The sequence below is a fragment of the Pantherophis guttatus genome, chromosome 17 (assembly GCF_059756535.1).
Source record: "Pantherophis guttatus breed Tessera chromosome 17, ASM5975653v1, whole genome shotgun sequence".
NCBI lineage: Eukaryota > Metazoa > Chordata > Lepidosauria > Squamata > Colubridae > Pantherophis > Pantherophis guttatus.
In genome coordinates, this window is record NC_142079.1 from 9,712,017 (window position 1) to 9,735,401 (window position 23,385).

The window sequence follows — 23,385 nt, forward strand, 5'->3', positions numbered from 1 at the left end:
TCTGGGTGGGCATTTCTCTCTCTCTAAAGCTGCTTCTCTTCATCCATTCCAATGATTAGGTAGGAGAATTTATGCCACTGTTTCTCAATCTCAGCATCTTTTTAAGAGGGGTGGACTTCAATTCCCAGAATTCCCCAGCTAGAATCCATAGCTTCAATTCCCAGAATTCCCCAGCCAGAATCCAGACTTCAACTCCCAGAATTCCCCAGCCAGAATCCATAGCTTCAATTCCCAGAATTCCCCAGCTAGAATCCATAGACTTCAACTCCCAGAATTCCCCAGCCAGAATCCAGACTTCAACTCCCAGAATTCCCCAGCCAGAATCCATAGCTTCAACTCCCAGAATTCTCCATGTCGGCTGGGGAATTCTGGGATTTGAAGACAAGCCACACTTCTTAAAATTGGCAAGATTGAGAAACACTGGTGTAAGAGTAGGCAAAGTCTTAAGAGAAACAGAACGGACTACACCTCCCATCAGCCTGGCCCATGGCCAAGCACCATGGAAGGGGAAGCCCATTGCATTAGGGTGGGATGAAGGGAGTATTCTTGCAATTTAATGAGCCATGGAGCAACGTGGTGCCCTCCCGGTTTAGGCTATCGCTCCCATCATTCCCCCCACCCCTCTGTGGATGATGGGGGCAGGAATCCTCCAGAGCTGGTTTTCCTGTCCAAAAAATAGTCCCTTCTCCTTCAAGGCGGAGGGATTGCGGGACGGCTCAGCGAGTCTTCGGCGGAGGGATCTTCTCCTCCTTCCAAGGAAGCTCCGCCCTCCGTTCCGAGCCGAAGACGCTTTCCGTCCCTTCGGGGGCTCCTTTAGCCCCGCCTACCAGCAAGTCTCCGCCTCCTCCTGCCAGATCTTATCCCCCATTGGATCGTATTCAATGGAGGACGTCCCTCGGCGGCCCGGCCCCGCCCACGCCGCCGGTCCTTCGCCGACGCCGAGGCATTTTGTCCCGCGCCGCGCCCCGTCCGCGGCGGGAAAAGGTTGGCCGCGCGGCCGCCCCTCACGCAGCCCGGCGCCATGGCGTTCCGGAGGGTCGTCACCGTCTCGGCCGCCGCGGCCTGCGGCTTGGCGGGCGGCTCCTTCCTTTTCTCCGCCGTGGCGCTCGGGAAGCAGCCGCCGTCGCCTCAGCAAGGGCCGGAGAGAGCCGGCGGGGACGCCCCGGAGAGCCTCGCAGCCTCGCTAACGGGGCCGCCGCCTCCGCCCCCGCCGCCGGGTCTGCTGCTGCTGCCGTCGCCCAACGCCTCGGCCGCGCCCGCCTGGTTGGAGAAGGCCAACGGCTGCGGCTATTGGGACAACAACTGGGACAGGTGAGGAGGCCCCTCCCCCCCCTTTCGGGCCCAGAGGACCCCCCCCCACGCCTACACCTCCCCCCCTCACTCCCAGGACCCCTCCCCCACGCTCAGAGCCCCCCCCCCACGGCCCAATCCCCCTGTTCCCAGAAGCCCCCCACCCGCCCAGAGACTTCCCCCCACACTCCCAGAACCCCCCAATACCCAGAGCCCACCCCATGGCCTAATTCCCCTACTCCCTGAGCCCCCCCCCGCCCAGCCCCCCATGCCTAGACTTTCCCCCTTACTCCCAGAAACTTCCCCCCCACGCTCAGAGCCCCCCCCCAAAGCTCCAATCCCCCTGTTCCCATAGCCCCCCAATACCCAGAGCCCACCCCATGGTCTAATTCCCCTACTTCCTGAGTCCACCCCTCCCAGACTCCCTCAGAACCCCATGCTCAGCCCAGTCCGCCATGTAATCCCCCTGTTCCCAGAGGCCCCTACTTTCAAATGCCCCACGCCCAGACTCTTCTCCCCACTTCCAGAGCCCACCTTATGGTCTAATCCCTTTTTCGCCAAAGCCCCCCCTCCCCTCCCCTCCCCACCCAGAGACTTTCCCCAGAACCCCCATGCCCAGATTCTCCCAATGCCCAGAGTCCACCCCATGGCCTTATTCCCCTATTCCCAGCCCCCCCCCCCCCCGACTCCCATGCCTAGACTTTCCCCCTACTGTTGTGGGTGCTCCATCACTGGAGGTTTTCAAGAAGAGACAGGACAGCCCTTTGTCCGGGATAACAGAAGGTCTCCTGCTTGAGCAGGAGGGTTGGACTAGAAGACCTCCAGGGTCCCTTCCAACTCAATTCTGTATTCGGCCCCCAGGAAGGTAAGTCGAGGTGGGCAACTGTTACCCCACCCAGGTATTGAAGTGTTCTGAGTCCTGTTCATTTACTGGAGAGGAGGAGGAGGAGGGTTGATATTCTAAGCCACTAGAGGACTTTGAATGGTTTTCTCCTAATCCATGTTCTGGATCTTGGGATGCTTGCGGTCCAATGTTAGGTTGGCCTCCCTGGCAGGCTTGTTGGGGGAATGAATTGGAGGGGAGTGGGCAGGGCAAGGCCTTGCCAGCCCATGTTCTGATAAGAGGGAAGGTGGCTTAGAAATGCCTACAGAGACGATAGTTTCTCCAGCAACTCTAAGATGAGTGTGTGAATGTTCTCAGTGCTGGTTTTTGGGGGGTTTGGGGAGTTGAAGTGGATGCAAGCTGGCTGGGGGATTCTGGGAATTGAAATCCAGCCTTCTCAAGATTGAGAAACAGCACCCTAGACAGTCTGGAGGACGGTTTAAGGCAGGGGTCATCATCATTTCCTGGAGTCGTCATTCCCATGTGCTATGCTTCCCTGCTCTCTGCCAACGGACGGAGGCGAGTTCTAGTCCAAACATCCAGAAGGCAAAGGATGCAGGGTAGATACCAGCACTACAAATACTCCGAATGCTTGAATTATTAAGAAAAACCTCCCCTTCTCTCCCCAGCATGCCTTTAAGAGCTTTTGAAGTTGAATCTCTACTTGTGCAAGGTTCCTGCCCAATTAGAAACACTTTCTCAAAACAGATGTTTTGGATGCTGCTAATCCTGTCTGGATCGGTGCTCCGGGATAAAAAGAAGATTGTATAGGGGGGGTTTCCTTATTTTCATCTGAATAAGGTGGCTGAATGAACATTCAAAAATGTTAGTAACTAAGGTTTCTTTTGTTGTTGCTGAAGATAAGCAGTGTGAATGAACTTTAATAGATGTCACTTTGTCCCTGATTTGTTGACATTATTATTTTTTTTCCAGAGCATAACCATGCCTGAATGGAGTTTAAAATCATTGGCTAGTGCTCTACTACTGTGTTTCCCCAAAAATAAGACCCTGTCTTATATTTTCTTTTGAACCCTGGAATAAGCGCTTGGCCTTATTGCCATGCACTCAAAAGCCCGATTGGGCTTATTATCAGGGGATGTCTTATTTTGGGGGAAACAGGGTAATATCATAGGAACTAGAACCATACTCTGAAATTTTAGGGTGGTTTAGGATCCAGCAATCGTACCATTCATGTAAAAAAAGAAAAAATATTAACAACCCTTAAGTGTTGGGTTCCATTTCTGCTGAACACGTTTTGAATAATTGCCTTAAGCAATTCAGGAGAAACTTTGAAAATATATAATCTATGGCAGTTCATATTATATTTACACACACACACACACACACACAGAGTCACAGTTATTGGGAATTTTAGATATCAAAGTAATTGCCTAGTGACTTCTGTTTTTCTGCTATAAATGAAATAATACCTATGCTTTTCAGAACGCTGCAGTTACTAATTCACTTAGTAAAGAGAATTAAGTATTATTTTCTGCCTGATCCCTTCCAGATTAATAACACTAAATCTGAACGAAAGCCTTTCTAACATTTAATTTCATAATGGGTTGGAACTGCTGCTCTCAGTGTAGGTATGGGTAAGCAAAAAGCCCGTAATCGGCTTATGTGGAGACACTGGATCCCGTCTAAGGTTTGCAGCTTGGCTACATGGGGTTCATATATATATTGCTCAAAAAAATAAAGGGAACACAAGCAAAAGACATCTGAGATCTGAATGAATGAAATAGCCTTACTAAATACTTTGTTCTGTACATACAGTAGTTTATACACAACTGAAGGGAACACAAAACTGCTGTATGTAACGAACAAAGTATTTAATAAGGCTATTTCATTCATTCAGATCTCAGATGTCTTTTGCTTGTGTTCCCTTTATTTTTTTGAGCAGTGTATATCTATATCTAAAATAATAAACTCTAAACCAGAATGTTTTGGGAAGATCTAAACTTGCCAGTGCATGCTTTCTAATTGCTGATGTCCAGGAGTGATTTTTGCTATAGGAAAGAGAGAACATGAGTAAATCATTGCTTTGAATCCAAGCCAGGGTTCCTTGGCTTGTTGTAACATGCAGAATGGCTTATTTTGAATGTCCGAGCACTCACTTGTGATTTTCTTATGTGGTCCTATTCGTAGCACTTTTTGCATATCTGGCAATTTTGTTTAGCTATGGGCAAGTAGTTCTTTTAGGGGTGATATTGCTGCTATGTTGTTGCTGCTTTTCTGAACAGTTAGTTGGTATGACTATATATCCTACCCTGTTTCCCCCCAAATAAGACATCCTCTGATAATAAACCCAATTGGGCTTTTGAGAGCATGGCAATAAGGCCAAGCGCTTATTTCAGGGTTCAAAAAAATATAAGACAGGGTCTTATTTTCGGGAAAACACGGTATGTTTCTAGGACTAACAACAGTTAATACGACTAAAGCCTATTGCATAGAGGCTCTAGACTTAATTCAGTGGGGTTCCCTTTAAATAGGTGGTATCATTTTCATTATATTTGTATTTTTATGTGCACGTTGCTTTTAAAAAAAAAACTAGTTCAAATTTCTCTTTAAAACTAGGAATCTACAGATTTCAAGAAAAAAAAATACTGCTGCTCCAAATCAGAAAGCATTTAGCAATAGCGAATTAATATTAATATTAATAACTAGCCCCTGTGAATTTGCCTTGCCATGGCTTGCATTCTTAGCGTTTACATTGAGCCCGTGTATTATTTTTCAACACAATGGCCACTGCTGCGAAAGTGAAACCCACTATCTGCTTACTTGAAAGTGTAATTAACACCACAAACATTCATCACATCAGATGAGCCAGCTTTGTGCTTCCGTTTATATCTTTTCATTTTCTGACTTTATTTTATTTTGGCAGCTCTCAAGGCTTTCTTTGTTCTGACTCGCTTTTATTTCTCTACTGTACTTAATAAATCATGAAGGGTAGGAGCAGGAATAAAATGCCAAAATTGGATCTGCTCTTAAATTGGGTGGGGTGGGGGGGAGATAATAATCCAGTGATGGGAAATGAGTCAAAGTGCCTGGAACTACCAAGTGGCTGAGCGTGTGGCAGGAACTGCCTCCTGCCTTTTTTATTTTTAAATATAAAAGTTTGCAGGTAAATTGCTGCCCTAGTGGATGTGTTAGTAGTTGTAAGTGAAGGGATGAATGAAGCAGACGTCACAAATCCCAAAAGGGTTGGTGGTTTCATCCTTTATTTTGGAATACAGGTACATGGAACTGCTTTGGGTATTGGCTAAGAATATACCGTATTTTTCGGACTATAAGACGCACCTAAATTTAGAAGAGGAAAACAACAAAAAAAAGTTTTTGGCCTCCCTTTTTCCGGACCTTTTCCAGTCTTTTTTTGGCCTGTTTCCGGGGCTTTTTGCAGCCCGTTTTTGCGGCTTTTTTTGGCTCGTTTTGGAGGCTTTCTGAAAAACTGGGCCCAAAAAAGCCTCAAAAATGAAGCCTCAAAAACAGGCAGAAAAAAGCCTCAAAACGGGCTGAAAACGCCCCCAAAATGGCCCAAAAAAGGCCTTGAAAATGGGCCACAAAAAGCCTCAAAAACGGGCCCAAAAAGCTGCAAAAATGGGCCTGAAAAAAGGCTCGAAAATAGGGCGTGCGGAGGCCAAAAAATGGCTGGCGGGTGGGCAATATTTGGTCTATAAGACGCACAGGCATTTTCGCCCCTTTTGGGAGACAAAAAAGTGTGTCTTATAGTCCAAAAAATATGGTATATTTATGCAGGCTGACATATTAGCAACAGAATCTGGTGGTGTTTGATGCACACACTTCAAATCAGCGTTACAAGTAAGTCGAGAACAAGGTAGTCCTCGACTTAACGACCACAATAGAGACCCACATTTCTGTTGTTATGTTAAGTAAGTTATTTGTTAAGTGAGTTTTGCCCCATTTTTGCAACCTTTCCTGCCACAGTTGTTAAACAAATCACTGCAGTTATTAAGTTAGTAACCCGGTTGTTAAGTGAACCTGGTTTCCTCTTTATCTTTGCTTGTCAGAAGGTGGCAAAAGGGGTATCACATAACTCCAGGACACAGCCACCATCATAAACATATAACCACTGGCCAAGCATCCAAATTTTGATCGCATGACCACGGGGAACATTGCAACAGTCATTAGTGTGAAAAACAAGTCAAAAGTCACTTTTTTTCCACTGCCATTGTAACTTTGGACGGTCACTAAACGGTTGTAATTCGAGGACTGCCCATGGCTTCCATTTGCCCATTGCTCTTCTGTCTTTTCGAGATAGTAAATGGCACGAAGGAGACGTTTATGCAATCTGAATTGCTAAAGCTGACTTTCTCAAACAATGGTGCAGCAACAGAGCTGAGTCCATTGCTTTGCCCATCTGCTGTGTTTAATGCAAGAATATAAACTTCAGGTTCTTGCTTTTAGGAGGGAACCCCTGGCGCTCATGAACTTGAAGAAGAAAAATGAAGAGACGGGCGAACAGGAGGTGTCATCTCGCTTAGCCCACTATAAAACAAAAGCTACCAGGCACATATTCCTCGTACGCCATTCTCAGTACAATCTGGAAGGGCAGCAGGATAAGGACAGAATCTTAACGAAGCTGGGTAGGTATGATGGGGTAGTGGGTGGAGGTACAATCTATGCCTGGAGATTGTCGGTCATCCAGGTCATGGTTGTCCCAAAGGTGCTTTTTCAGGAGGCAACTGGACTTTCTGGAAAGTCCAGTTGCCTCTTGAAAAAGCACCTTTGGGATACAATTTATGCTGAAGAAGCTGCTTGTTCGGTGTATAATCGATGGAGAGCCTTCCGTCCTTTCCTAAATGTAGATTTTTCTTTGTACGTTCAGTCAAATGCCTCTGCTTGTTTTAAGCATACTTAGCCCATTAACCGGTACCTGTTTTCAAGGCAAGGAGACTCAGATACCCTCCTTATTCAGAAAAAAATGTTCTGCTTCCATCGCTTGCCAACTTGCAAGTTTCTGTCTGAATTGCAAAATAATCCTTTATGTGAAGAATGCAAACAGGACTGGCGCGAAAAGCAGCAAGTTCTGATTTTAAAATACTGTGCCAAAACATGTTTTTTAAAAAAACCCTCTGTGCCTTATTAGGAATTTATCCATAAATGTACTTTTTAGGCCGCGAGCAAGCTGAGCTGACCGGGAAGAGACTTGCAAGCCTAGGGCTGAAATTTGATAAAATTGTCCATTCCTCAATGACCAGAGCAACGGAAACAACCAACATTATTAGCAAACATCTTCCTGGTGAGTTGGAACCGAGTTTGTGGTGGTAAGCAACATTGATATAGTTTTTACTACATGCCAGCAGGACCAGTCTGTCTGATTTGCTTATACTTTGAGCCGTTATATCTGAAGGGTTGGATTCGAAGTCTGTGGCCAGTAGGGATCTAAGTCTCAAAGGCTTACCGTATTTTTCAGAGTATAAGACACATCTTTTTCAATTTAGGTGCATCTTATACACCTAATGTAGCCCCGCCCACCCACTGCCCCCCCCCTTGGCCTCTACCTTCCAGGAGTTTACCTCCTTGCAGCAAGCAACAAGAAGAAACGGTTCATTTCAGCTTCAGCACATCCTGATTAGCACAAGTTGATTGGCTCTGCCTCCCGACTCTCAGCTGTTTTGCTCTCAGCTTTTTTGCAGGGGCCTCTGCTGCTTGCTGCAAGGAGGTAAGTTCCTGGGAGCAAATATTTTTTTTTCTTGTGCTAATCAAGCTATGCTGAAAATGAAAGTAAAGCAGGCTGTTTGCTGCAACAAGGCAAAATTGCTGGGAGGCAGAGGTAGAGGCAGATTTCTTTTTCTTGTTTTCCTCACCAAAAAAGGTAGATGAGTCTTATAGTCCGGAGCGTCTTATACTCCGAAAAATATGGTAGTTGAGAGAAGACAAAGTAGATCCAGGTTAGGGATCTTGCTGTATATTTGTGTAACTGGTGTAACAAAAAAAAAAAAAAAAAACCCCACCCCAGCCTCATTTGTAAATTTTAATTTGTTTTTAAAATTATTGCGTGTTTTAAATTTGTCTCGGCCAAATTGTTTAATTCGGTTTTATTCTGTTTTTAAATTTTGTATTTATGTGTTTTATTCTGTGGCTGTTCACCGCCCTGAGTCCTTCGGGAGTAGGGCGGTATATAAATCCAATAAATGAAATGAAATGAAATGAAATTTTAAACGTAGGGAAAACTAAAGAGATCGCTATCAGTTTCAGAAAAGGCAGCCACAGCCACACACCTCTACATATTAATGATTCACCTGCGGAGGTGGTTCGTAGCATCATGTTTCTGGGTGTGCAGCTAACAAAGCTGGCTTGGTCACTCAACACTGGTGAAGCAGGCACAGCAGCGCCCAAATTTTCTGTGTCACTTGAGAAAAGCACATCTTCCTTCCCCCTGTCCTCACCACTTCCTATAGAGAGCCTATTCTGTCATATTGCATTACTGGTTTGGAAGCATTCCTGTTTTCAGACAGGAAGGCGGTGGAGAGAGTGGTGAGGACAGCAGAAAAGATTATGGGCAGTCAGCTCTCTTCTATCCAGGACATGTCATATAAGCGATGCTTGAGCAGGGTCCACGGTATTGTCTGGGATGCTACACCATCCTTTTCATGACCTGTTTTCCATGTTACTTTCTGGGAGGTGCATCTTTGGGACTTCTCCTTAACTGTTGCAAACTTATTTTTCGCCAGATGTGGCTGCAGTTAGGAAAATATCTTTTCAGTTCTGTAAAACAGTTGCAACATTCATTCTGTTATCCTTGTTAAGATTTCATCAAGCTTTTGGAATGCATTGTGTCAGATTAAATCCTGACCTTTTACTGGTCTCTTTTTTTCCCCCAGTTGCGATACGGATTCTTTGTGTGTATCAGAGAAAGATAACATTCGAGGACATAATGCCTGAGTCACATATATTGTTCCTACTTCTAATCTTAGCTAGTTTACCCCTGCAATCCCAAGTCAGCCAATTCCCTGAGCATCATACAAAATGACCTTGAAACACATGATGTGTTTTCGTAGATAGGCAAACAAGCATTAGTCCAAAGGCCCTTTAGTTAAGGTTGGTGCTGATTTAATTGCTGATTTGAGAGGAGAGAGATTATTATGACAAAGCGACCTCGACTTGTTAACAACATTAACTTGGAAAATCGAAATGTTGCCTTGGTTTTGCTTGTTCTGGCATATTTGTGAAGAAGGTATGACTGATTATTGGAAGATAAAATTGGGTTGAAAAGAAAATATAGTACCGACCAGAGAGGCCTAGTTTGTGACAAACAGGAGAAGGAAACAAAATATTAAAATATAAGGTGAGGGAGATAAGTCAATTTCAGCAAAGAGTGTAGCAAGGAAGCATCTAGAAGGGTTGCAACCAATGTTTCACAGGGAGTTAAGATTTTATATTGAAAATACAGGAGGAAAAGTGGTGTGGAACAAGTTTTAGGAGCTGTGACACGAACGAATGTTTGGGTCCATGCTGGTCTGTGACTATAATAAAACAATGATTGATTGGAGTCCATCATAAGTTATAACAGTCTTTCCCTGAAGGCTACAAAGCAACACAGAGCATTTTAGAAAGCTGGCACAGATTTGCTAATATCTAAGATTGGGGTTAGGGACGCGGTGGCTCAGTAGCTAAGACGCTGAGCTTGTTGATCGAAAGTTCGGCAGTTCAGCAGTTTGAATCCCTAGTGCCGCGTAACGGGGTGAGCTCCCGTGACTTGTCCCAGCTTCTGCCAACCTAGCAGTTCGAAAGCAGGTAAAAAATGCAAGTAGAAAAAATAGGGACCACCTTTGGTGGGAAGGGAACAGCGTTCCATGCACCTTTGGTGTTGAGTCATGCCGGCCACATGACCACGGAGATGTCTTCGGACAGCGCTGGCTCTTCAGCTTTGAAACGGAGATGAGCACTGCCCCCTAGAGTCGGAAACGACTAGCACATATGTGCGAGGGGAACCTTTACCTTTACTTTTATCCAAGGTTGGTGATGGCCCTCTTTCACTTCAAAAGTGAGACTTGTGTTGGAGCATTGACAGTAAATCTCTCTAGGAAATCTGTGTCTTAAGTCTGTTATGGAACTGTGTGTGCCTATGGACATGGAAAATCACTAAGACCAAAAGGCCTGTAAAATCCTCTTGTGTACGTTGCCTTGTGTATAAATCAGACCACACAAGGGTTGCACACATCCTCCTTTTCTGTCTTCCTCAGGTGTGTCCAAGCTGAGCACGGATCTCCTGCGCGAAGGAGCTCCCATTGAACCAAATCCTCCCAGTTCTCACTGGAAGCCTGAAGCTGTGGTAATATCTACTCCAGAATTTAGCTTTTGTGGGTCTAACTTCAGGGTTTCTTTTTAAGACCGGCTTTTCTCCCCAGGCGCGCACGTGTCATCTCATGAGAAAAGGCAAAAAGTTTTGCACACTGATAAGCGGGTCATCGATTTGCAAAGTTTACCATTCGCTGGTTCTTTTAGTGACAATAAACGAACAGTAGCTTATTGACAATGCTAAATCAAAACTGGTGTTTCTTAAAATGGGCATTAAAAGAATAATGCATTAACAGCAAAAAAAAAAAAAAGTTCAGATATTGATAGTATTACTTGGAAATCCAAATGTATTCTACTGAGAGTTCTTTTTTTTTTTTTTTTTTGCAATTTGTCTATTCTGTAATTCGGCAAATATAAGAATCTAAAGCTTTGCTTGCACTCTTACAGAATATTGAAATATAAGCGAGATGGTTCTGGGACAGCCAAAGCCCTATTTAGATAAAAGGCAAGGCTCAGCAACTTAAAACTGGATTTTAAGGATTTGCACAGCCAGTTCCTTTAATTCCTGCTGATTCCAGCAATCCAAGTATAAATATTAAATATCTAAGGCCTCTAGTTTTTTAATCTGTTGTGGGAGCCGATCACTGTTTCCAATTGGTTAAAAGTGGGGGGGGGAAGAAAATGTGTGCGGATTTTAATGATCTGCCCCCTCTCACCCAACTTTTGCTTTTAGCAGTATTACGAAGATGGCGCTCGCATTGAGGCCGCCTTCCGAAGCTACATTCACAGAGCCGATATCAAGCAGGAAGTGGACAGCTACGAAATCTTCGTTTGTCATGCAAACGTTATTCGCTATATTGTCTGCAGGTAACCCAGGCTGCGGAAGAGACCGCACCAGTGGGGGGTTGTTGTTGGGGCAACACTCCTAAATCCTTGTGGTTATTAAGTCGGGTTTTAACACGTTGTACTGTTGCATTAGACGGAGAGATCAGATGCTTTTAGCACATGGTTGGGAATTTAGCAAGTAATTGGAACAGTTGTCTGCAGGATTAACTCAGAGCTTTGGTTTTTCGCTCTTTTAAGTAGCGGGATTTAAAAGAATCATTTAAACAAATGTAATATTTAAAAACTGGATGGGGGAAAGAAATGGAGAGAATGTTTAAATTCCTGGGTTTGGAGCCCTTCTGAATTAACATCGGTAAATTTCCCCACTTCACTTGGCTTCCACAGTCTCCTCCAATATTGTTGATAGCTTTGGTGTGTCAGCCAATGGCCGGGGGGGAGTGGGTAATGGGAGTTGTAGTTCCTTACACAAAGGGTTTGCAAGGGAAGGGACAAAAGGAATGAATAGATGGATTGGAATCACTTTCTGTCAGAGGTTATTTCAGTCGCGCTAGAAGCTTTGTATGTACCAGGAATTGTACTGGTGGCCTATTAAATTTAAAGCTGTGCCAGTTTCAATGACAATCAATCTAAACTTGAACCCATGTTTCTATCTAGCTGTGCAGACTATGGACAACATTGTCCATTATCCATAGTCTGCACAGACTATGAGACGAGCTGTTTTTATTTATTTAAGATTACCCTCACTTAAGATTGCTTTTGTGTGGGACGCGATGGCTCAGTGGCTAAGGCTCTGAGCTTGTCGATCGAAAGGTTGGCAGGTCAGTGGTTCAAATCCCTGGTGCCGCGTAATGGGGTGAGCTCCCGTGACTTGTCCCAGCTTCTGCCAACCTAGCAGTTCGAAAGCAGGTAAAAAATGCAAATAGAAAAATAGGGACCACCTTTGGTGGGAAGGGAACAGCGTTCCGTGCGCCTTTGGCGTTGAGTCATGCCGGCCACATGACCACAGAGACGTCTTCGGACAGTGCTGGCTGTTCGCTTTGAAACGGAGATGAGCACCGCCCCCTAGAGTCAGGAACGACTAGCACATATGTGCGAGGGGAACATTTACCTTTACCCTCATTTAAGATTGCTTTAGTATTTGCTAAATTTATTTTGAGTTGGAGGAGGGTTCTAGAAGCAATTATCACAAAGAGGGGAGACAAAAGCCGGGCAATGGCTGTAGAAATATTTATAGTCTTGCTGAAACAACAATTCCTTCTTTTAAAGATTCTTTTAGCTCCTCGGGGCATAAAAAGCTTGCTGAGTTAATTATGATTCTTCATACGGCTCTTATTTAATCCCAGCATAATGAATTCCTGAAAAATGCTAGTCTCAGGAGACCAGTTCGCTTTTGACAACAGTTGAAACTCACAAACTCGGCCTCCTACCCCGAGGAAAGCGCATCCTGGTTTTATTTATTTTTATCCTGTCTTTTATTATTTCTATAAATAACTCAATAACTGTTTTCCTTTTTTAAAAAAAAAATATTATTTTTTTTGGAAGAGCATTGCAATTTCCTCCGGAAGGTTGGCTTCGGATATCCCTCAACAATGGCAGCATCACTCACCTGGTGATTCGTCCCAACGGCAGGGTGGCCCTGCGCCTTCTTGGTGACACGGGGTTTATGCCGCCAGAGAAGATCACCCGCAACTGAGTAAGCCTTCTTTGAAGTTTCCCCATCGGCCTTGAACCCATGCAACAATATTGGGACACTATACAGGCAGTGATGGGTTGCTACCTGTTCTCCCCGGTTCTTGCGAACCGGCAGTGGAAATTTTGAGTAGTTCAGAGAACCGGTAAATACCACCTCTGCCTGGCCCCGCCCCAAATCTATTCGCTGCCTCCCGAGTCCCAGCTGATCGGCTAGAAGGAAAAAAATCAGGGCTCACTTGACAAAGAAGAGAAGGAAAAAAAAAAGACACTTTAGCTTTAAATTGAGAAGCCAAGAAGCCTCCCAACTGATCGGCTAGAACCGATCCGCTCCTTGTAAACCGCTCAGTGGCGATAGATTGACGGGTGCTTCCCTTCTATTTTCAAACGGGGAAACCAGATTCACTTCACAACCGGGTTACTAACTTATCCACTGCAGTGAGTCACTTAACAGCTATGGCAAGAAAGGTTGCAAAACGGGGCAAAACTCACTTAACTTAGCAACAGAAATGTTGGGCTCAATTGTGATCCTAAGTTCGAGGCACACCTGTAATATTGGAACATGATTGTTGTGAAGGATACCGAGTTAATTAACTAATGCCTCTTTCTCGTCCGTCCTCTTTTCAAGCTCGTGGTAAACAGGGAGGGTCTCCAACCAAGAGGACAAAGCTACTTTCAGATGTGGCCAACACTTCCCCTCAAAAGCTCCCTCGAACTGGACTTCGTTCGTCTCAGGCCGTTTATTAACACGTTAAGATTTTGCACTAGTAGCTCTCGTGGCGTGCGATGTTGACCGTTGAGAGAATTGGAGAGGACCCCCCCCCTCCTTCGCGGCTTCAAAACTACCATGCCGGTGGCCTCTCGCCAAAGCCTGTCCAAGGATTTGTTTTTTCCCCTTTCCTATTTTGGGGCGGAAAAACCCCCCCAGAAATACTGCGAAGTCCAGGGATACACGTTGGGTACTGAAATCAGGCAGGGAAAAGCCCAAAGCCACCAGATCCAGTAATTCTGAGGACGAGGGAGACAAAATCTCGAAAATAGCGCCTTCTCTTATTATGCAGCTCCGATTTGCACACTATATATATATATATATAAAAATCGGAGGCGGCATCTGTAGTTAAAGAGAGTTGTCATCCAAAGCAGTGCTTGAATATTAAAAAGCATAGAATTGTCTACGCTCTTCAAGCCCTGCCTAGTTACTTGGTCTTTTAGTTTGAGACTTTTTGCTACAAGTGTCTATTCCTAAATAAATAAATAAATTAAACCCTAAATAGGAGCCTTTCTTGGCTGTTAATAATTGTCACAGGTTAATTCATCACTCAATTACAAGTGAAGCCGCCATCAAATTAGAAGTTAAGGATAAGCTGTTCTGTTTCTCCTGTGTGCATGACCCAGGTGGTCAAGGCAAGGCAGGCCTCTAGAGAGTCCTAAATTCTCTCAACAAATGGTCTGGCCAACGGCCCTCCAACGACTGGTAAGTCTCCATCCCCACTCCCGTACCCTGAAGGCAGCCACCCTCAGTCCGCCAAAGAGCCCCTATAGTACAAAGAGTAGCATTGAGTAGGAACACGCTTGCAGGGTTCCAAGTTGAGTCCACAAGGCAGAGTCCAGGCACAAGACAAGGGTAGTCCTCCGGGCAAAGAGAAGGTCCAAGGCAAGAAACCGTCTACAAGAACAAGGTCAAGGTCCAAGACCAAAGGTGAAGAGCAAATCTTCCAAGTGGTGAGGCAAGGCAAAGCAGTGAGAGGCAGGAATCTAACTCCCCACGGCTTCTCCTTAAAGTTACTACCCTTGTGAGGAGGGGTGGGGATAGCCTTGTAGCCCTTCTCTGGGCTTGCCTACACTCTGTTCTCGGTGCCCTTGGATCAGTGGAGGAGGCAGCTGTTCCTCATCAGAGGGGATCTGCTGCCTATCAGCACCACTGCCTGCCAACAGCCCATCCTCCCGTGTCTTGTGAAGGCAGGCAGCTCTCCGTCCGGTCAACCACCTCCCCAATGTCTGAGGGACCCGGGACAAGAATCGTCCTCAAGCCCTCTCCAAGGTGGCCGGTCCATCCCTGTCGGACGGTCCCAGCTCCAACTTCTCCTCCTCCTCCAAACCGGACTCCGATGGGTCCACGACACTTCTGTACTTCTTAGAGCAAAATATAATTCTTATGGGGAAGGGGAGGGAAGCCGAATCCTCAGCCAGTAACTGCCACTTTAGATTCAAGTGCTGCTTGTGAATCTTGTTATCTTGTGGAACTGGAATAGGAGGATGTGGGGGTTATTCTGTGGTCAGAATAGAAGACACCGCTGGATCTCTATGTCAAATCAGTGTGGAAAAAATGTAAGTTATTTCTATTTGTCAATTTTATCTATGAAAATAAAAAAAATAATTGATTTTCACTTCGAGACTGCTTTAAAATTTTAAGAATCCCTAGTTTTTTTTAAGTGAAGGGTTTCAATTCTGAGATTGCATACCAATACTGAGAATACCAAGATTCACGCAAGGCAAAAAATAGAAGCGTGACATTTCTCTGGGTCTTTTGCTACTTATGCAGTGCGACATCCGATTTTATTTTGCGGGTGAGAAGGTGGAATTGAAAATAACAGGCCTTATGAAATGCATTCCCGGTTAATTTCAGCTGCTTGCTGCTGTTTTGGGTCAGATTCTAAAAAGGCTTGGAACATGAACATGTGTGTCATTAAAAATGTCTTAGTCATCTGTAGTGTTTCTAATCTTACACACGTCAGAAATTTTAAAGGCTGTACTTGTTATTTTTTAAAAATGGCCTGATCCTTTTCAGCATCTAAGATCTGTAGCTGAGTAGAATGGGATTAACCTATTTCCTGTGGCCTGCACAGCTGTCTCCAGAGTCTAGGGTTAGTCCCTTCTACCAACAACCCACTGATTAATGGAGAGAAGACTTTTTTTTTTTAAATAAACAAATTTAATAAGCTTGTTTAAAATTCACATTAACACATTGACCAAAAAAATAATAATACACAAGTCCATTTTAGACAATATTTTCAAGAGCAATTCTTTGAGCTTTCTTCAGACATCTCAACAAAAGAGTATTAACTGAATGTTTGTGCTCCCAGAAACATCTTTTGAGTACAAAAGTATTATTAACAAAAGCAAAGGAAACTGGTCAGTTGCCTATGGTTTTAATTTGCAGTGGCTGGCTAAGCAGGAATGCTTTCCTTTATACTGTGGAGTAAGCTTTACACAAGACCTGTAGCGGTCTACAATAGCCCTATCCGGCTTTGTACCATTTATGTAGACAAGGTGTAATGCGCGTAGGGCACCTTTAAGCACAAAGGCTGAATTTGAGAAACCGTGCTACACTAAAGGGATTTTTTTTAAAAGAAACTGCCTTTTTATCGCAACATTGCACTACAGAACTCTGGCACATTCCTCACAATACACGTCTGTCTTTAGGACTTACAAGAAATTCACTTTGATACAGGGGTGAAATGCTACCGGTTCATGCAAACCGGTAGTTAAAAAAAGCTAATGGTTCGTCTGAACCGGTATTTCCAACGATCAGCTGTGCCGCAGAGTTTATATTCGCTAGAAAGCAGGAAATCCTGCTTTCTAGCGAAGCTAAATTGTGCAGCACAGTTGTTCCCTCCCTCCCTGTTCTACTTACCTAGTGAAGTCTACGTGTGAAGCACGCATTTGGTGCATGCTGCACATGCGCAGCCGGCAAACCGGTTCAGATTTCATCACTGCTTTGATATGTCGTTTAGTACAAACCTGGCGGTTTTTATACTTTCTGGAAAATATCGATCGCAAAAGCTGGGTGACCGAAGAGGGAGCTGCTCCCAAAGCTGATTTCTATTCCAAATGATCCTTAAATCAATCAAATTTTTGTCTTATGTATAGGACACACTTATATTACATATATAAAATAAATAAGATGGTTACAGTACTTCTCGGAATCTTTTAAACTATAAAAAAACCTGCAAAAGTGGAAAGTTAAAATGTGTTTAATACATAAGGGAACGTTACCCATTGAAAAGCAAGACAGGAATACCAAACGTAAAAGTTACAAAAGGCACTAATAAAACTGGAAGAGTCTTTTGAGTGTAGTTCTGAAGTTTTAGTACCAAAAACATCAAACAGGTAGTATATAAAATGTGGGTTACACGTGGGTAAGGAAACCACCGGTGCAGTTCCTGATGCTGTGATTATTTCAAGTTAGTGTGCTGTAAATAATGCTCTCTTCAAGCCCTATGATTTAACAATTTCTCTCATTTTGTATCCTTTTTTTTCCTCTCCCTTTTTTTGCACAAGAATGGAAGTATGGAACTCCGTTTTATATATATATAAAAAATGGCCTGCAGTGAATATAAGCATTATTTGGGGCAGGTTTATTCTTAAATGTTGGAAACTCAGAAATTAGCCATCATTAAACAGCGTGGGATTTAAAATTAACAGCAGAGTAGCTGTAATCTGTTCTAGCGATTTCATCAAACATGGAGTTAATATCGATGCTGTATACGCTCCCGTGAGATGCAGTGATGAATTTACCTGTGAAAGGAAAACTGCTTTATTGCTGCTTAGCTTTTCTGTGGAAGCTGCAAAGTCTGCATCCCCTCACAACAAACCGGAAACGAAGTTCGAATGGGGGAGGAAAATAATTCACTTGTGTTATTTATAACTTTTATTAGCTTCTCTTAAAGGTTCAACCCCCTTATGCTTAACGAACCTAATTAGACCAGATTGCAAACAAACTGCGAATCTGCACTCGATATCCACTGGGATTGAAGTGACTTTATTCCTGTCTCGGCCCAACTGGGTTACGATCATGGAATTTCTCTTTACAGGTGTTTTAGTCACGAGGATCCCCAATATGTGAGAGAGATTGGGAGAAAAGACAGATTGAAAGTGAGAAAGAGAAAAACGAGAGAGAGAGATTTGGAGAAAGATATTGAGTGAGAGAGACAGATTGAAAGAGAAAGACTGAAAGAGATTGAGAAAAAAAGGGGGGGAATAAAAAACAGCTTGAAAGAAAAATTGAAAGAGAGAGAGAACAAAGAGAGATTGGGAGAAAGATTGAAAGAGATAGATTGAGGAAAGAGAGAGAAAGGAATAAAAGAGATTGATTGAAAGAGAGAGAGAAAAAATTACAGGTAGACTGGACCTCAATAATTTGTAATTCCTTGAGTCCAAGGCCCCTTTCTATCCATCAATCCCTAAATTTCCAAGATTTAGGCTTCCCATCCAGAGGCCTTTCAGGTTTAACTTCCTAATTACAAGATTCTGACGATCTGGTATAAATGGAATGCTTTTTCTCCCCCACCCCCCCACTTCCAGCAGCCCCCTCTTCCAAGAATAAATAAATTAAAAGTGGTCACAAAAACCATCCCGTCAAAGGTTTCCACCACCCCAAATTTCCTTCACTTCCAACATTTTCACGGCCAGGGGTGGCTGAAATCCCCCCCCCTAATGATTAGGCAATCCTGAGAAATGTTGCCTCTTGGACAGGAGGATGTAGTTCACGTACGCTGGCGTATACCGTCCCGGGCTCCCTAAATCCGGAGAGAAGCCGCCGGCCGCTGCGTTGTATTTCCCCGGGCTGTTCTTTCCTGGGCTGAAGTATGGAAGGCTTCTGGCAGGGCTGGGGGTGGCTTGGCCCTTGGGGAACCCTTTCAGGGAAGGGCTGGACCACCTGTCGGGAAAAGGCAGTGGCTTTGTTAGAACTGAAAGCAAAACTGGAGAAGCGGCTCTCTCACTTTCTTGCAGAGCGATGGGTCGTCACAGGATTGTTAGAAAAAGAGAGCCAGAAAAATGTTTGCTGTGGCTTTTATAGATTATTTGTAATTAAGTGCAGGTCTTAACTAAAGGTAAAAGTTCTCCTCGCACACACGTGCTAGTCGTTCCCGACCCTAGGGGGCAGTGCTCATCTCCGTTTCAAAGCCGAAGAGCCAGCGCTGTCCGAAGACGTCTCCGTGGTCATGTGGCCGGCATGACTCAACGCCAAAGGCGCACGGAACGCTGTTCCCTTCCCACCAAAGGTGGTCCCTATTTTTCTACTTGCATTTTTTACCTGCTTTCGAACTGCTAGGTTGGCAGAAGCTGGGACAAGTCACGGGAGCTCACCCCGTTATGCAGCACTAGGGATTCGAACCGCTGAACTGCCCACCTTTCGATCAACAAGCTCAGTGTCTTAGCCACTGAGCCCCCGCGTCCCTAAATGCAGATCTTGTTGTGGTCCGCCAGCAGCCTGCGGAGCTGGATAGTGAGGAGGTTGGGGAAGTCCTGGAGGCTGAGGAAGGCCCGGAAGAGGGCTCTGTGTCAGAGGCAGAGATGGGAGTGATGCGTGGACTCCGGAGCCTCCAGAGTCGAACAGCAGAGAGGCAGAGGAACAAGAGGAACCTGTTCCTAGTGCGTGCATGCTCAGAGCTGCCAGAAGGCACAATCAGTTAAAACAAAAGGGACGACTCAGGAGTAAGGCCTGGAGATGATTGGCCCTTCCCATAAGGCTTAAAAGAAGAGCAAAGGCCCTTGGCAGGAAAGCAACGTTGCTAATTCTGTTCCCAGTCGGCATCTCTGTTTGATTCTGGACTCCATGTGACTTTGCCAAGTAGGTCTTTGGCAGTGTGTCAAAGGACATAAAGGTTGGTGATTATCCCGAAGGACTTTTTGCAACTAATTGTGATTCAGCTGTGAATGAAAGTAATTCACAGCTGTTGCAATAAGAGGTTTTTGGGACTACTCGTGTGTTTTAATGACTCGGGAAGCCTAGGTCACAACGCATCTTAAGTAGGAAGTAATCAAGAGTTTCTTGACCGTAGCAAGGCAACAGAGAAAAACATGAGAGATGCAAACACTGGTGTCTTTGCCCAAAATAATGTTTCTCAACCTTGGTGAGTTGAAGATGGGTGGACTTCCAATTCCCCAGAGTGCCCCAGCCAGCTGGGGAATTGAAGTCCACCCAACTTCAAGTCACCAAGGTTGAGAAACACTGACCCCAAAATTTGCTCCAACACCCTTTCCTTTGCTCCTTAAAATGTTATCTGGAGGAGGAAGCAGTTGTGTCCTTTCAAAACTGTGTTTTTTTTTTCAGAGAGGAAGATAGGTGGGTTGGGTTAGCAAAAACACAACTAGTGGTTAATTTTAGTTCGGTATCTTTCACAACCACTGCACACATATCAAGTTCTCAAGAAGATAAATTAAGTCACCCGAGTGGTTTTAATTAATGGCGAGAAAGAGAAAGGACAACCGACAACACTGGTGTGGTGTAGCTTTTTCCTCCATGCATCCTAGAATGGATGTGACACGGGGGTGAAATGCTCTGCAGTCTGCTACCGGCTTGCTTCACATGCAGAAGCACAGTGTGCGTCAAACGTGTGCTTCACATGCAGGCGCAATGCAGGCACTACCACAGTGCTGAAAAAGGAAGATCAAGAAGCCTTTTCTGGGTCTGCAAAAATAAATAGAACGGTGGGTGGGTGGGTGAGACAGCTGTGCCGCGCGATTTAGATTCACTAGAAAGCAGGATTTAAATCACATGGCACAGCTGATTGCTGGAAATACCAGTTTGCCCGAACCGGCAGCATTTTTATTTACTACTGGTTTAGGCGAACCGGTCCGAACTGGAAGCATTTCACTCCTGATGTGACACCAACGCAAAGGGATGTGTGCTCCTCCACCTGCCCAACGAACTGTTTCATGCTTCAAATGATGTACCTTCGCCGTTCAGAAGCAGGATAGGCCCGCACAGACTCGCTCCACTTGTAAATAGCAGGGTACCTCTGGGGGTCGATCTCGATGCCGACTAACGCCGTTAAAACATCTTCATCCCATTTTGACGGTTGATCGCTAAGCAGAGGAGGACAAGAGCTGGATTAGCAGCTGTGCACCACCCAAAGGCAGAGAGGTTTACTCGCTAATCTCCCTGAAATATTTCAGCATTTAAAAAAAAAACCTGCCTGGGCTTTTACTGAGACAGTGCCCCAAGTGAGCAATTTTTCACCTCGGATGACCCCCAGGGGTGAATAAATCACACATCAAGAGGCTCATAAAACTGGACAAACTCTCTTCACCTTGAACAAACTTAAGAGCGCCATGGTGGCGCAGTGGTTAGAATGCAGTATTGCAGGCCAATTCTGCTCACTGTCAAGAGTTCAATCCTGAATAGTTCAAGGTTGACTTAGCCTTCCATTCTTCCGAGGTGGGTAAAACGAGGATCCAGATTGTTGGGGGCGAGAGGCTGACTCTGTAAAACCGCTTAGAGAGGGCTGTAAAAACACTGTGAAGCGGTATAGAAGTCTACGTGCTATTGGTATATCTTTTTAATTTTTTTAATTTTGTGCACATGCATCAATTGGCCACAATACAGAACGACTTACACAGAGAGCCTGTAGTACAGTGTACTAAAGCACTGTTATTAACACAGCTGCCTGCAATTTACTGCTGGTTCGAATCTCTCCAAGGCTCAAGGTTGACTCAGCCTTCCATCCTTTCTAAGGTAGGTGAAATGAGGACCCAGATTGTGGGGGCAATAAGCTGACTTTGTATAAATATACAAAAGTATGAAGGCGATTGCTTAACGCAGTGGTCCCCAACCTTTTTATCGCCGCGGCCCGCTGAGCGCGCGCAGGGGTGGGGGCACGGCCCAGGAGCTTTTGCGCACGGCCCATTGTGCACGGCCCAGGAGCTTTTGCGCACGGCCCAGGAGCCTTTGCCCTGCAGCGTTCATGTCCCCCGGCCGCTGCGCGGCCCGGTGCCAGGTACTCCACGGCCCGGCACCGGTCCGCGGACCGGGGGTTGGGGACCACTGGCTTAACGCATTGTAAGCCGCCCTGAGTCTCCGGAGAAGGGCGGCATATAAATTAAAGCAAAAAAAAAAAGATGTTTGAGGACTACAGTAAACTAACCCAGTTTCAGGATTTGCATAAATTAATTTAGAGAAGCAACCTAGAACTAAGAAGAAAGTTAACAGAACAATTAATCAGTGGAACAACTTGCCTCCAGAAGTGAATGCCCCAACACTGGAAGTTTTTAAGAAGAGATTGGACAATCATTTGTCTGAAGTGGTATAGGGCAGGGGTGTCAAACTTGCGGTCCAAAGGCCAGATGCATCATATGGTGGCCACCCCCACTCCCATTTTAGCGAAGGGGTAAAAGTTGCAATATGTCATGTGACGACAATGTGACATGAGTTTGACACCGCTGGTATAGGGTTTCCTGCCTCAACAGGGGCTGGATTAGAAGATCTCCAAGGCTCCTATCCTATCCTATCATCCTACCCTACCCTACCCTACCCTACCCTACCCTACCCTACCCTACCCTACCCTACATTCTATTCTATTCTATTCTATTCTATTCTATTCTATTCTATTCTATTCTATTCTATTCTATTCTATTCTATTCTATTCTATTCTATTCTATTCTATTCTATTCTTCTATTCCATTCCTTTCTATTCTATTCCATTCTTCTAATTATTTTCTACTCATTCTATTTTATTTCTAATTCTAATTCTATTCTCTATTCTACTCTATTAATTTTCTTATTCTATTAACCAGGTCAGTGGGTTCCCACAATACATTGAGCCCTAAAGAAACTAATCCAACATAAGAATCATACTTAACGCATGCAAGCCCCACAGATGTTTTGAGCCCAGCGTTAACCATGAATGGGTCAAACCCATCTTTTCCGTTTTACAGAAACAGATGTCCATCACACTATCATAGCAGTGAAGCTACATGTTCATGTCAACACAGGCAGTCCTCAACACACAACCACAACCGGGAGCAGAATGTCTGTTGTTAAGCAAGTCTGTTATTACGCCAAAGCTGATTTTATGACTTTTTTTTTTTTTTTGGTCAAGCAAATCTCTCCAGTTGCTAAATCAATCGCTAATCATCATTAAACCATTAAATCATCATTAAGCGACTCTTGCCCTCCCCCATTGACTTTGCTGGTCAGAAGCCAGCTGGGGAGGTGGAGCAAATGATGATCATGTGGCCCCAGGATGATGCAAGTGGCAGAAATACACGCCCTGAGTTTTGATCATGTGATCATGGGGTTGCTGTGACAGTTGTACAGCGAGGATCAGCTTTAAATCATTTTTTCTCAGTGCCATTGTAACGTTGAATGATTGCTAAATGAATGGTTGTAGCAATAGCACTTAAGACTTATATACCGCTTCACAGCCCTGTAAGTGGTTTACAGAGTCAACCTATTGCCCCCAACTATCTGAATCCTCGTTTTACTGACCTTGGAAGTCAACCTTCAGTGAGTAAGGATTGAACTCTTGGCATTGGGCATATCCATCCATGGATGGATGGATGAAGGAGCAATAGCACTTAAGACTTATATACCGCTTCACAGTGCTCTACAGCCCTCTCTAAACGGTTTACAGAGTCAGCCTCTTGCCCCCAACAATCTGGGTCCTCATTTTACCCGCTTCGGAAGGATG

The 23,385-nt window shown here is 44.8% G+C and overlaps 2 protein-coding genes across 9 annotated transcripts in view; one reads left to right on the forward strand and one right to left on the reverse strand.

Annotated features, from left to right (window-relative positions):
• The first annotated feature begins 888 nt into the window (after positions 1–888).
• PGAM5 (PGAM family member 5, mitochondrial serine/threonine protein phosphatase) lies at positions 889–15,357 on the forward strand. 5 transcript variants are annotated; one of them, XM_087880263.1, is made up of 7 exons: positions 889–1,311; positions 6,599–6,777; positions 7,308–7,433; positions 10,381–10,469; positions 11,169–11,302; positions 12,824–12,974; positions 13,599–15,357. In XM_087880263.1, exons 1-6 carry the CDS (start codon positions 1,022–1,024, stop codon positions 12,972–12,974), a joined length of 969 nt encoding a protein of 322 aa, XP_087736389.1. In that variant the 5' UTR covers positions 889–1,021; the 3' UTR covers positions 13,599–15,357. The 5 variants fall into 5 exon arrangements, with proteins under 5 accessions (XP_087736389.1, XP_087736390.1, XP_087736392.1 ...); XM_087880264.1 differs by having other exon boundaries at positions 890–1,311; positions 11,172–11,302; XM_087880266.1 differs by having other exon boundaries at positions 901–1,311; positions 10,381–10,466; positions 11,172–11,302.
• Positions 15,358–15,879: 522 nt separating this feature from the next.
• ANKLE2 (ankyrin repeat and LEM domain containing 2) overlaps positions 15,880–23,385 on the reverse strand; it is a 30,669-nt gene continuing 23,163 nt past the window's right edge. For 3 of the 4 annotated variants that reach the window (XM_034435826.3, XM_034435825.3, XM_034435824.3), the window contains exons 12-13: positions 20,651–20,782; positions 15,880–18,629 (exon numbers count right to left, since the gene is read on the reverse strand). In XM_034435826.3, the coding sequence (XP_034291717.2) occupies positions 18,404–18,629; positions 20,651–20,782 (358 nt within the window). In that variant the 3' untranslated portion in view covers positions 15,880–18,403. Of the gene's footprint in view, positions 19,818–19,930; positions 20,783–23,385 lie in introns of all 4 variants that reach the window. The other variant, XR_015730269.1, reaches the window with a different exon arrangement.

Coding starts and splice junctions, on each gene's coding strand:
- PGAM5 (XM_087880263.1), top strand. CDS start 1,022: ATGGCGTTCCGGAGGGTCGTCACCGTCTCGGCCGCCGCGGCCTGCGGC. Junction 1,312..6,598: donor TGGGACAACAACTGGGACAG/GTGAGGAGGCCC, acceptor TCTTGCTTTTAG/GAGGGAACCCCTGGCGCTCA. Junction 6,778..7,307: donor CAGAATCTTAACGAAGCTGG/GTAGGTATGATG, acceptor TGTACTTTTTAG/GCCGCGAGCAAGCTGAGCTG.